This window comes from Phyllobates terribilis, unplaced genomic scaffold, assembly GCF_046119375.1.
Source record: "Phyllobates terribilis strain yellow unplaced genomic scaffold, ASM4611937v1 Scaffold_11__3_contigs__length_659146591, whole genome shotgun sequence".
NCBI classification, from domain to species: Eukaryota; Metazoa; Chordata; class Amphibia; order Anura; family Dendrobatidae; genus Phyllobates; species Phyllobates terribilis.
In genome coordinates this window covers 90907352-90920868 of record NW_027362771.1, presented here as the reverse complement: position 1 = coordinate 90920868, position 13517 = coordinate 90907352, and the positions used below count along the sequence as shown (strand labels likewise).

Genomic DNA, 13517 nt, shown 5'->3' with positions numbered 1-13517 from the left:
AATACTGTTTTTTCACATGTTTTTGATCCATTTTTTGCATTTGTTTTTCCCATTCATTAATATGGGTGAAATCTCCAACAAAAACGCTGAAAGAATTGACATTCTGCAGATATAAATCTGCTGCAAATCTGCAAGGAAAAAATAAGCAACGTGTGCATGAGACTTCAGGAAACGTATTCACTTTGCTGGTACTAGGAAATCCTTTAGGTTTTGTGACAATCTGCGCAGAAATACGTGACAAAAATGCACAAACCCAAACGTGTGCACAGACTCTTATACAGTATTACACAATTTTAAACAAACTACAAAACATATTTTGATGTTTAACACCAATAATACCTTATGCATGCTTCGATCAAAACCGTCCTCCTCTCCTCCAGAGGAGAACCTCCGTGCTCGAGGCACTGCGGAACAAATGAGGAAGAGTATAATAAACTTTTGTACTGCAGCTTTGTTTTTAGAAACTGTAAAACAATGGCGTCAATTGTGACTTGTACACAACATATAATGGGACAACCGCTCCAAGCTGTTCCTAACACAACAGATCTAATAGGGGCTCAGGGTAATACAAGGATTATATAGTGGAACAGTCTCTATAGTCTAATCTTATTATTAGGTAACATATTGTTGACATATTAGTCGACAATTAGTGTCCACATGTCAATTCTTGGTTTTCTGTTACTTTAATCACAAGTGCTTTTGTAGGATTCCATGAGCTTCTCCAATTTTTTTCAAGTTGGAATCCAGTGAAAATCATAATGATAAATAATAACCTAAATAATAATAATACAAATAAAATCTACTGCTTATAAGAGTTCAGTACACAAGGCCAATACTATCCCTGCACCTCCAGAATGCTGAAGATGTGGCTTACTCTTTGGTGAGTACATCCAATACTCAGGCTCTGACTGGTAATAAGGATCTGGAGAATACGAAGGCAGATATTTTGAAGATTGCACAAGGTCATCACTTGTTTTGCTTTTCGTTGCTTCATTGGGATCATCTGATGTAAACACAGAAAATAATCACATTGGGCAGAACTTGTTAAACTTGTAAGATCAATGTAACAATAAGAAACTTCTTTTCAGATCTTTAATGGTACTGTAATGGCACGCTCTGGTTGCAGTTTTCTCTACTTTGACCATAGATATGTCAAATATGTACAGTACAGACCAAAAGTTTGGACACACCTTCTCATTTAAAGATTTTTCTGTATTTTCATGACTATGAAAATTGTACATTCACACTGAAGGCATCAAAACTATGAATTAACACATGTGGAATTATATACTTAACAAAAAAGTGTGACACAACTGTAAATATGTCTTATATTCTAGGTTCTTCAAAGTAGACACCTTTTGCTTTGATGACTGCTTTGCACACAGCCAGGTTCCAGCTGTAACTACTAAAGTTGGTATTATCACTGATCCCAGCATTTGAGCCCCTCATATGTCACTGTCAATAGTGAAAGCACCCTATGAGGAGTTTGACAGAGGAAGAGCACTCCTTCTGGCAGCCCATCGGAATCCGTACAGGGCGACTGCAGGGTGCTGATGGGTTGCTTTGGCCTCCAGGTCTGCCACCTATCAGATTCCACTAGATGCAGGCAATCTGTCAGTCAAATACTTATACGATAAGATAATGCACTTCATTACACAAGTAGTGCAGTGTATTAACTATGTGATCATAGGATTGCAAGTTAATTTCACCTTGGAAACTAGTAAGAAAGTAAAAACAGTCTCCCCAAAACTCCAATTTTACCAATAAAAAAAAATATTGAATACGGAAAAAAATAAGCGTTTCTTAAAATGACACATATTTGATATGGCCGGGTCCATTATGACCCACATAAAGCTATATTATTATTTATTCCACACGGTGGAGGCTGCAAAAATAAAATTGAAAAAGCAATGCCAGGATTGCTGTTTTGCTTCATCCCACCTCACAAAAACATGAAATAAAAAGTGATCAAAAGATGGTATGAATCAAAAATGGTGCCAATACTAACTACAGCTTGTTATGCAAAAAGCAAGCCGTCAGAGAGCTGTACATGAACCATATGCACATCACTTTCCTGTCCCATGATCGATGCATTCCAATCAAATCTAGCCTGACCATGACCGTTGCGTGCTGGCTTTGCATCATACACAATGGAATTATTGGAATTAGGCTCCATAAAAGTCACATCATGCAACCTGTGTGATACCACATTGAGCAATGGTTGGCATAAAGATCATGCCGAAATGTTGCATTTCCTACAACATAATACAGAGACTCTTTTTTTAATAAGGGCAAAGATTCAGTTTGCTGTGTTACCTTGTATCTAAATAACCTGCTCCATGCAGAGGGGCTCTTGGTGCCTCATATTTGCACCCAATACCCAGCGTTCATACCTGCCAGCCTTCCCCCTTGCTATGCCCCTTATTAATACACTTGAAAATAAAACTATATCAAGAATAGTTCACATATGCAGTATATATCTGTAGAGACGCAGAAAGCACAGACAGATGAAGAAGTGGACTTGTATGGTTGAGAACAGCAGGCATGCATGCAGAGGGAGGATGCTGAGGAAGTGGCTATGTTCTGCAGTGGTCGGCATATGTGTAAGTAAGTGGCTAGACAACAGCCATGCTTCCCACAGAGAAAAGGAATAAAGCTCTTACTTACAGCATGACACAGAGCCGGCCCGTCAGAGACAAGGGAGAGGTGGGAGAGAAGAGACAGCAACACAGCGTTTAGAGATCTGTCAGTGGTCACACTTATGTGTTTTATTCATGACAACACCTTCATCACGACCACCCACGGGCAATAAAGACACATAACTTCTCTTTCACCAGGCTCTCTACTGGCAAGCAGTTCTAAACCATGACACACTGCAGGGCATTGAAATATTTCACCGGCTTTGCAGGAATTTGCTGTTTCATTTCTTTGCATAGATTTGCTTTTACCAAAGAAGGAGCCCATTGTATAGTTTTGATACATTGGCTGTCAGCCACTATAAATCCTCCATGATAACATCAGCCTTATTACTGAAGGTATGTGGAAGAAACTGGTACTGGGAGGAAAGGATCAGTGGTTAAGACATGGCTAAAATCCTGGATCAAGGGTTACTAAATCAAAATCAATTTCGGTAGGATCCAGTGTCCATTCAATGGGTGATGTTTGGTAAAAAAGGGATTGGGCACGTTGAATTTCAAGGGAGACAAACTGCCACCAGAGGTATCTGGCAGCCACTTGTCAGTAAGATGCACAATTTGTGGGTAGATCAAGAGGGATCCATAGACTGAACATTGGCCCATAGACATTCGAATGTACATCTCATGAGCTGAGTGCTTCTTCCTGGTGGTTTGATCAATCTATCGGGGTATCAGGAGTGGACCTAGACCCACTTTGATCAACAGTGCATCAGAAAGGCTAAAATATTCCAAAAATCTTTTCAAAGTTTTGTTACACTCTTGCGTTCTTCAAACTTGTCCACCCCTGTAAGGCATCTTACAGAAGTATTGGTGCCATTCAATAGTTTTATGGTTTAGCACTCCTTGAACCAGTTGATCATAAAAGCAGTCATGAACTACTCTACAAATACAATACTACAGCAAAACGCCTTTCCAAACTTTATTCTAGTTACATATTGTATTTATTACTCTGCAAACTAATGGCAGATGCAATAATAAAGCATTTCATGGTTAATCAAATGGGTTTATTATTTAGGTACGCAAACCTTATCATGCTTCTTACCTCATGCATTGTACTAAACCCATGTTAACCATGCAATATATACATAGTTTGAATCTAAACAGACATGCATCCTTGCCATATATGCAGGTAGTGCAGCAATGACTAAGCACTGCAATGCAAGGGATACGGCAAGGTGTAGCATGCATAAAGGGACTACACAGTACCATGACGCTTATAGATGGGAGGCTTCCGATATATGTTACTTTCGGCGGCAGCTGTGAGGAGAGAGGAAAAGGAAGACGGAAAGAGGGAGGAAAAAGACAGGAGGAAAAGTGAAAGAGGGAGTGTACAGAATAGAGGGGGAGTTCAGGAGACACCGATCACAAGAGACAGAGGCATGACATGACAACAGGGAGAAGCCAAGATGAGTTAGAGGAAAAACAGGAGTAAGATGAGACAAGAACAATGTTCAATCAAGGCTTTTCTGTCTGATCATAAAGTTACAGGGACAATGTGACAATTCTATTGTGAAGGTAATGAAGAAGTTGTGAAGGAAGTGGCACTGTGCTGGAAGGAAACGTCAAGACCATAGGCCAACATGCATAGGTGATATCTATCCATGTTAACTAAAGGGTTGTATGAAACAAGAAAATATTATGCAATCTTTTTTCCAGAAACTGCATCAATCTTGTCCAGGGGTTGTGTCTAGTACTTGCAGCTCAGCCCAATTCAATTCAATGGTGCTGGGCTTCACTGCTAATTACAACCTTTGGACTAGGATGACTTTCTTCTTCCAATTTTATTCAGCCCATTGAGCTATCTATCTATCTATCTATCTATCTATCTATCTATCTATCTATCTATCTATCTATCTATCTATCCATCCATCTATCTACTTAAACCCACCCTCAAAATGCTAATTTAGTGGTTTAGTTGTCAGAAAAAAAAAACGATTTAACTTGTATGCAAATTAGGGAGCTTCAGAGTACCCTTGGTGTGGCCAAGGGCTCAGTGCGCCATTACGCCCCCTCAATTTGCATACTAAGCACTTTGTCATATGTTGACTGACAGAACTCAAGGGAACGCTCCATGAGCTCAATCAGTGGTTGGTTACAGACACTGCAGCTATGCTCACATAGTGTCATTGCGGGCTCTCAATAAGCCACCAATAAGAGCACACACTGATACTGCAGAAGTGTCAGTGTATACACCCATTGCAGGCTCCTGTGCCAACACTGAGTACTGTACAGCAAACAGGAGCCAGCGATGAGAACAGACACTGACATTAAACACAGCTGGGTTACTACAGTGTCACTGCGTAGGTGCAGAGCCACTGATTCAGTTCAGGCAGCATTCACTTTAGCTCTGTCAATCAAAATATGACCAAGTGCTCATTATGCAAATTGAAGGGGTGCAATCAGCTATGCCAATGGTGCCCCGAAACCCCTTCTTTTGTATACACAATAAATTGTTTTTTTTTCTGGCAACTAAACCTCTAAAATCTATACTACAGGTATGATTTTTATTGGAGCTCAGTCCACTACCTACCTGTAGAAGTAGTTTATTTAACGTTTTAGGGGTGACCCACTTCCTTTGAAGCTATGCTTTTTATAGAAACTTGTCATTTGTGTTTTATTCTTCAGATTATGATCACTCTTTAGTTATACCCCAATTCCCAAAAAGTTGTAACACTGTATAAAATGTAAAAAGAACAAGAATGCAATGAGTTGGAAATCTCTTATAGCCATATTTTCTTCACAATAGAATATAGAACACATTAGAAATTGTAAGTTAGACATTTTTCCATTTTATTTGAAAAAAATTAACACATTTAGAAATTAATAGCAGCAACACATCCTAAACAATTTGGGACAGGGTTACCAAAAGGCCTAGGAATTCTTCCAGAAATCATTGTTGGCACCTTTCCAAAACTGTGAGTAAACAATTTTGTTTCAAGCATGTGATGCTTGTTCAAACTCACCTGTGGCAAGTCACAGGTGTGGGCAATATGAAAATCATACCTGAAAGCAGATAAAAAGGGGAGAAGTTGACTCAATTTTTGTATTGTCTGTCTGTGTGTGTCACACTAAACATGGAGAACAGAAAGAGGAGAAGAGAACTGTCTGAGGACTTGAGAACCAAAATAGTTGAACAATATCAACAATCTCAAGGTTACAAGGCCATCTCCAGAGATCTTGATGTTCTTTTGTCCACAGTGTGCAACATAATCAAGAATTTTACATCCCATGACATTGTAGGTAATTTCCCTGGACGTGGATGGCAGAGAAAAATTGATGAAAAGTTGCAAGGCAGGATAGTCCAGATGGTGGATAAGCAGCCCCTATCAAGTTCCAAAGAAATTCTAGATGTCTTGCAGGCTCAGGGTGCATCAGTATCAGCGCAAACTATCCGTCGACATTTGAATTAAATGAAACACTATGGCAGGAGACCAAGTAGAACCCCACCGCTGCTGTCACAGGGACATAAAAAGCTAGACTGCAGTTTGCCAAAATGTATGTGAATAAGCCAAAATTCTTTTGGGAAAGCGTCTTGTGGACAGATGAGACCAAGATACAGCTTTTTGGTAAAGCACATCATTCTACTGTTTAGCGAAAATGGAATGAGGCATACAAAGAAAAAGACACGGTACCTACAGTCAAATATGGTAGAGGTTCAAAGATGTTTTGGGGTTGTTTTGCTGCCTCTGGCACTGGGTGCCTTGACTGTGTGCAAGTCATCATAAAATCTGCAGATTACAAAAGAATTTTAGGTCACAATGTAATATCTAGTGTCAGAAAGCTGGATTTGCGTCCTAAGTCATGGGTCTTCCAGAAGGACAATGACCCCAAAAATACTTCAAGCAGCACCCAGAAATGGATGGAAACATAACGCTGGAGAGTTCTGAAGCAATAAGTCCGGATCTAAATCCCATTAAGCACCTGTTGAGAGATTTTAAAATTGCTGTTGGGAGAAGGCACCCTTCCAATATGAGAGACCTGGAGCAGTTTGCAAAAGAAGAGTGGTCCAAAATTCCAGTTGAGAGGTGTAAGAAGCTTTTTGATGGTGATAGGAAGCGACTGATTGCAGTTATTTATTCCAAAGAGTGTGCAACCAAATATTAAGTTGAGGATACCAACAATTTTGTCCAACCTACAGTATTTTTGGAGTTTTGTGTGAAATTATGTCCAATTTGCCTTCTTTTCTCTGTTTTTTTTGTGTTGTTCCAATACACACAAAGGAAGTAAATATATGTATAACAAAACGTGTAATTGCAATAATTTTCTGGGAGGAATACTTCATTTTCTGGAGTAATTTCAGGAGAGCTAACATTTTCGGCCATGACTGTATATACAGTGGCTTGTGGAAGTATTCACCCCCTTGGCATTTTTTGTGTTTTGCCTCCTAACAACCTGGAATTTCACAGTTTTTTTTTGAGGCTTTGCATCAGTTCATGTAAAGAACATGTCTACAACTGTGAACATTTGGTTTTCTTTTTATTCTGAAGCAAAAAACACATAAGACAAAATAACTGAAAACTTCATTGTGCATAACTATTCACACCCCTAAAGTCAGTACTTTGTAGAGCATCTTTTTGCGGCAATTACAGCTGCAAGTTGCTTGGATAAGTCTCTATGAGCTTTCCACATCTGGCAACTGGCATTTTTGGTGATCTTGGGGTGATGAGCTGTGTTGGTTTGGCGCCATAGAGTTTACCTTGGTGGCCAAATTACCTTGGTGGCCAAAAAGTTAAATTTTGGTCTCATCTGACCACAGCACCTTTCTCCATACATTTGGGGAGTGGCCCACATGTCTTTTGGCAAGCTCAAAACGAGCCTTACAATTTTTGTGTGTAAGTATAGGCTTTTTTTATGCCCACTCTTCCATAAAGGCCACCGCTATGGAGTGTACGACTTATTGTGGTCGTATGGACAGATACTCCAGTCTCTGATTGGGAACTCTGCAGCTCCTTCAGGGTTACCTTTGGTCTCTGTGCAACCTCTCTGATTAATGTCCTCTTTGCCCAGGCTGAGAGTTTTGGTGGGCGGCCCTCTCTTTTCAGGTTTGTTGTGGTATAATGTTCTTTCCCTTTGATGATCATGGATTTGATGGTGCTCCAGGATATCATCAGAGATTGGGATATTTTTTTTTATACCCCAACCCTGACTTGTACTTCTCAACAACTTTGTCCCTGACTTGTTTGGAGATACCCTTGGTCTTCATGGTGCTGTTTGGTTAGTGGTGCTTCTTGCTTAATGGTGTTGCAGTCTCTGCGGCCTTTCAGAAAAGGTGTGTATACTGACAGACAATGTGACACTTCGATTGTACACAGGTGGACTTCCTTTCACTAAGCATGTGACTTACAGTTAGGTCCATATATATTTGGACAGAGACAACATTTTTCTAATTTTGGTTCTAGACATAACCACAATGAATTTTAAACAAAACAATTCAGATGCAGTTGAAGTTCAGACTTTCAGCTTTCATTTGAGGGTATCCACATTAAAATTGGATGAAGGGTTTAGGAGTTTCAGCTCCTTAACATGTGCCACCCTGTTTTTAAAGGGACCAAAAGTAATTGGACAGATTAAATAATTGTAAATAAAATGTTCATTTCTAGTACTTGGTTGAAAACCCTTTGTTGACAATGACTGCCTGATGTCTTGTTTTGGGTCATTGTCCATCTGTAGTATGAGACGACGACCAATCAGTTTGGCTGCATTTGGCTGGATCTGAGCAGTATGGCTCTGAATACATTAGAATTCATTCGGCTGCTTCTGTCCTGTGTCACATCATCAATAAACACTAGTGACCCAGTGCTGAGCATTATATAGAGGTGTTAGAACACATATGTTCCCATCCTGATAATGTCTATTTCAGAGAAGGCCATGCATATGTCAGGAAGACTGTGCTAAACCACATACTGCATCCATCACAACAGCATGGCTTTTTAGAAGAAGAGCTCGGGTGAAGAACCGACCAACTACAGTCCAGAACTTTCACCAATAAAAAACATTTGGCACTTTATGAATTGAAAAAACAACCAAAAAAGTACCAGGAACCTGGACCAAGACTGTTGAGCAGCTATAATCCTACATCAAACAAGAATGGTATAACATTCCTATCCCAAATGGTCTCCACACTTCCCAAATATATACCTCCAGGGAGGGGTGTTGTAAAAAAGAGGGGATTCTACACAATGCTAGCTATGCCCCCGTACCATTTTTTTACTGTACATGTTGCTGCCGTGAATTTTTAAATAAGTTAATTTTTTCAAATAAAATGGAAACTGTCTAACAATCACCTTCTGATATGTGTCTTATGTTCTGTTGTAAATAAAATATGGCTACAAGAGATTTACAAACCATTGCATTCTTGATTTCTTTACATATTACACAGCATCCCAAATTTTTTGGAATTGGGGTTATATATAATCTCTTGTGATTTTTTATTTTTCAGATAGCCCCTTTGCTTCCTACCTGGTACGTGAAAATGTCGAGGAGCTTGGTAAAGGGTTGGTGTAGAACAACGTACATCTACCTGGCTATAATAAGGAGAGTTACGACCACTCTCTGTGCCTGAAAAAGTTAGGTGAATGTGGATTGAAAGGCAGAAAGAATGGATAAGCGTTAAAGGGCAACAAGAGTGATGTGAAAAAGCAAGAAGAAAGAGGACACACAGTGAGAAATAAGAAAAGAAAAAAGACAAAGCAGAAATAGTGAGATGTTGAGAATCAGTGGGACGTCATAGTCAAGATGGAATGGTTCTGTTGACTCCATATACTATGGAGGCATATACTATGTATATAAGGAGTTATGTCCATCATCTATGGATTATATAAAACTGAAATTATGCAGTAATAGTGATATAGAACACTGATATCAAGAAATGACGGATGGTCTGTGTATATATAGCCCTGTCTAATATTTAGACAATGAAATATATTTGATTAAAATTACTGCCAATGGTTCTTAGAGTGATGAGTATATATTGTGCTCTTAGTGGTTAGCAGTGTTAATTCTAATATCTAAGGACAAGTCTGGTGTAGATTTATTATTTATTGAACAGTAGACTTGACCACCCTCTAGTGTTGTCGTAAGGGAAACCTTGGCATCTCCACAATAAGGTCCCAGGATCATCTATCAACTAGAGATAATATAGATAAGGATGCAGCAGAGGGACAGCTAAGAAAATGAAGTGATCATCTATTGGTGAATCTAAAACAAATAGTTTAGCAGTAGATGAGGATACAATATGTAGAGAGGGAATGCTTACCTGACATGTAGTAATGCTGGGGAGAACGTGGCATGGTAAGAGAGATGTCTCGATGGCTATACAGAGGAGAATCAATATATCCTGGGCTTGATGACCTTCTCTGACGAAGATCCATTCCTTCATAGATATCCTTTGGAAAGTACGAATAAGAGAGTGTCAGCTTGTTAAAGACATAGATGAATGCGGATACGATGAAGGGAAATAGACCTTAAAGGGGTGGTCCGAAGATGAAAGTAAATTTCATTCTAAATGCCTATCTATTTGATGCCATAATCTAAGCTATTTTCTAATATACCAGCTTTAAAAATTCCCTACTGTTCCCTAATTACACTATATAACTGTGTGCTTATTTTTTTTAAGTTTCTGATCGTTTGAGAATCCCAGTGCATCCTGGGACACTCAAACAAAGCATCATCAGAGCAGGGGGCAGAGGCTGTGGTCACGGTCACAGCACCTGCCCCTTACCTGAAACGAAGCATCATCAGAGCAGGGGGCAGAGGCTGCGGTCACTGTCACAGCACCTGCCCCTTACCTGAAATGAAGCATCATCAGAGCAGGGGGCAGAGGCTGCGGTCACTGTCACAGCACCTGCCCCTTACCTGAAACGAAGCATCATCAGAGCAAGGGGCAGAGGCTGCGGTCACTGTCACAGCACCTGCCCCTTACCTGAAATGAAACATCATCAGAGCAGGGGGCAGAGGCTGCGGTCACTGTCACAGCACATGCCCCTTACCTGAAACGAAGCATCATCAGAGCAGGGGGCAGAGGCTGCGGTCACTGTCACAGCTTCTGCCCCTTACCTGAAATGAAGCATCATCAGAGCAAGGGGCAGAGGCTGCGGTCACTGTCACAGCACCTGCCCCTTACCTGAAACGAAGCATCATCAGAGCAGGGGGCAGAGGCTGTGGTCACTGTCACAGCACCTGCCCCTTACCTGAAACGAAGCATCATCAGAGCAGGGGGCAGAGGCTGTGGTCACTGTCACAGCACCTGCCCCTTACCTGAAACGAAGCATCATCAGAGCAGGGGGCAGAGGCTGCGGTCACTGTCACAGCACCTGCCCCTTACCTGAAACGAAGCATTATCAGAGCAGGGGGCAGAGGCTGCGGTCACTGTCACAGCTTCTGCCCCTTACCTGAAACGAAGCATCATCAGAGCAAGGGGCAGAGGCTGCGGTCACTGTCACAACACCTGCCCCTTACCTGAAACGAAGCATCATCAGAGCAGGGGGCAGAGGCTGTGGTCACTGTCACAGCACCTGCCCCTTACCTGAAACGAAGCATCATCAGAGCAGGGGGCAGAAGCTGCGATCACTGTCACAGCACCTGCCCCTTACCTGAAACGAAGCATCATCAGAGCAGGGGGCAGAGGCTGCGATCACTGTCACAGCACCTGCCCCTTACCTGAAACGAAGCATCATCAGAGCAGGGGGCAGAGGCTGTGGTCACTGTCACAGCACCTGCCCCTTACCTGAAATGAAACATCATCAGAGCAGGGGGCAGAGGCTGTGGTCACTGTCACAGCACCTGCCCTTTACCTGAAACGAAGCATCATCAGAGCAGGGGGCAGAGGCTGCGGTCACTGTCACAGCACCTGCCCCTTACCTGAAACGAAGCATCATCAGAGCAGGGGGCAAAGGCTGCGGTCACTGTCACAGCACCTGCCCCTTACCTGAAATGAAGCATCATCAGAGCAGTTGGCAGAGGCTGCGGTCACTGTCACAGCACCTGCCCCTTACCTGAAACGAAGCATCATCAGAGCCGGGGGCAAAGGCTGCGGTCACTGTCACATCTTCTGCCCCCTCCCTCTAACGAAGTGTCATCAGTGACGCTCGTTTCAGCAGCTGGGCTTGTGACTGCTCTGTCCTTTCACTGTGCAGAAACTGTGAGGCTGAGTGTCCACAATGCGGATTTAATGCGTTTTCGCCGTGGCATCTCTGCCGCGGAAATGCATTAAAATCGCTTGTTAAGAGGTCTGGGATGTATCCCAATGATAATCCACATGTGCTGTGCGGATTATCATTGTGGAAAAATCCGCAGCACAACCAATTTGACTTGCATTGAACCGCATAATATCCGCATGTATACATGCGGATGTTATGTGGTTCAATGCGCAGATGGTACCCGGGTCTAGAGAAGAGGAGACTTTCCTCTAACCCGGGTACCATCACACCTGCAATTTAAAAAAGAGAATTATAAAGTAAAAAATAAAAAAAATTATTCATACTCACCTCTCCGGCGGCCCCCGGTCTCCTCCTGGCCAAGTCCTCTATCCTCGGCGTCCCGTGGTGTATCATCAGTCATCAGCTGACTAAATGACGTCACAGCAGGTCCTGCCAGTACACCGCGAGACGCTGAGGAGAGAGGACGTGGCCGGGAGGAGACCGGAGAGATGAATATAAGGTTTTTTATTTCTTTTTACTTTTTAATTCTATTTTTTACTTTAGATGCAGCATTTGATAGTAGAAATTGCCTCTAAGTTGGTCACACAATATAAATCCATGCCAGTTGCATGGATTTATATTGTGTGACCTACATGTCAAGCCCTTTTCCAAGTGATGCTCAAAATCACTTGGAAAAACGCTTGAAAAAAAAAAGCATGCATAAACGCATGTAAAAACGCTGAAAAAACGCATGTAAAATCTGCATGCGTTTTTTCTGCCAAGGAGATGCAGAATTGCTCAGGAAATTTCTGCTTCAAATCTGCATCATGGGCACATACCCTGACAGTGACCGCAGCCTCTGCCCCCTACTCTGATGCTTTGTGTGAGTATCCCGGGATGCACTGGGGGCTCTCAAACGAAAATAGTTATATAGTGTAGTTAGGGAATTTTTAAAGCTAGTATATTATATAGAAAATAGCTTAGATTATGGCAACAAATAGGTAGGGATTTAGATAAAATTTACATTTGCCTTCGAACCATCCCTTTAATATTTGGTCTTCCCAATGAATAGTCAACCCCTGTCTCAGATAATTTTTCTGCAGTATGTGAGTATGTATTCTAAATATTCTAAATCAAGAATATATGACCATGCAATATTATGAAAAGGACCTCTTAGCTTTCCTGACTATTTGAATTAATGTTTGTATTCTGCAAGTACTAACAATTCTAGACCATCTTTTCTTAGAACTCTTCATTGTGCCAATCCTGTTATTGCTCTTTAAAATTAATGAAGAAATTGACAACTGGGATTTACTAGTTGCGTGTGTCTGCTTACCCTTGTTTTCCCTTCATTTGTTTCCTCCTTGCTTTATTGAATACAACCAGTGAACAATGAAAACTGTCTGTACATACCTCTAGGGGTTGTGTTATGCCACGTGGCCTCAGTTTTTGGATTATTTAAACCCCAGCAACTCACTCTGTACCCTCATTCTGTTTTTTACTCCTGATGAAGGAGTTTGTTCAACTCAGTTAATAAAACTGCTCTTTGTTCAACACCATCATCGCCACTGGACATCTTGTTGACCAGCAAATTTATCCGCATATCCCTCTCTATTATCGCATTCTGCCTACACCCTGACACTGTCCATTGAGTGCTTCCAAGGTTAGACTGGGTCACACCTTT

General features: G+C 41.4%; 1 protein-coding gene across 3 annotated transcripts in view; it reads right to left on the bottom strand.

The window, feature by feature from the left end:
* The window catches only part of ABLIM3 (actin binding LIM protein family member 3), a 266409-nt gene that overhangs the window by 21780 nt on the left and 231112 nt on the right, over positions 1 to 13517 (bottom strand). For all 3 annotated transcript variants that reach the window (XR_012251181.1, XM_073651326.1, XM_073651325.1), the window contains 5 exons: positions 9952 to 10081; positions 9156 to 9254; positions 3903 to 3953; positions 875 to 988; positions 340 to 404 (listed from right to left, as the gene is read on the bottom strand). Coding sequence is in view for 2 of the 3 variants with exons in the window: in XM_073651326.1 (XP_073507427.1) it covers positions 340 to 404; positions 875 to 988; positions 3903 to 3953; positions 9156 to 9254; positions 9952 to 10081 (459 nt within the window). In the remaining variant the exon portion in view is untranslated. The remainder of the gene's footprint in view (positions 1 to 339; positions 405 to 874; positions 989 to 3902; positions 3954 to 9155; positions 9255 to 9951; positions 10082 to 13517) is intronic.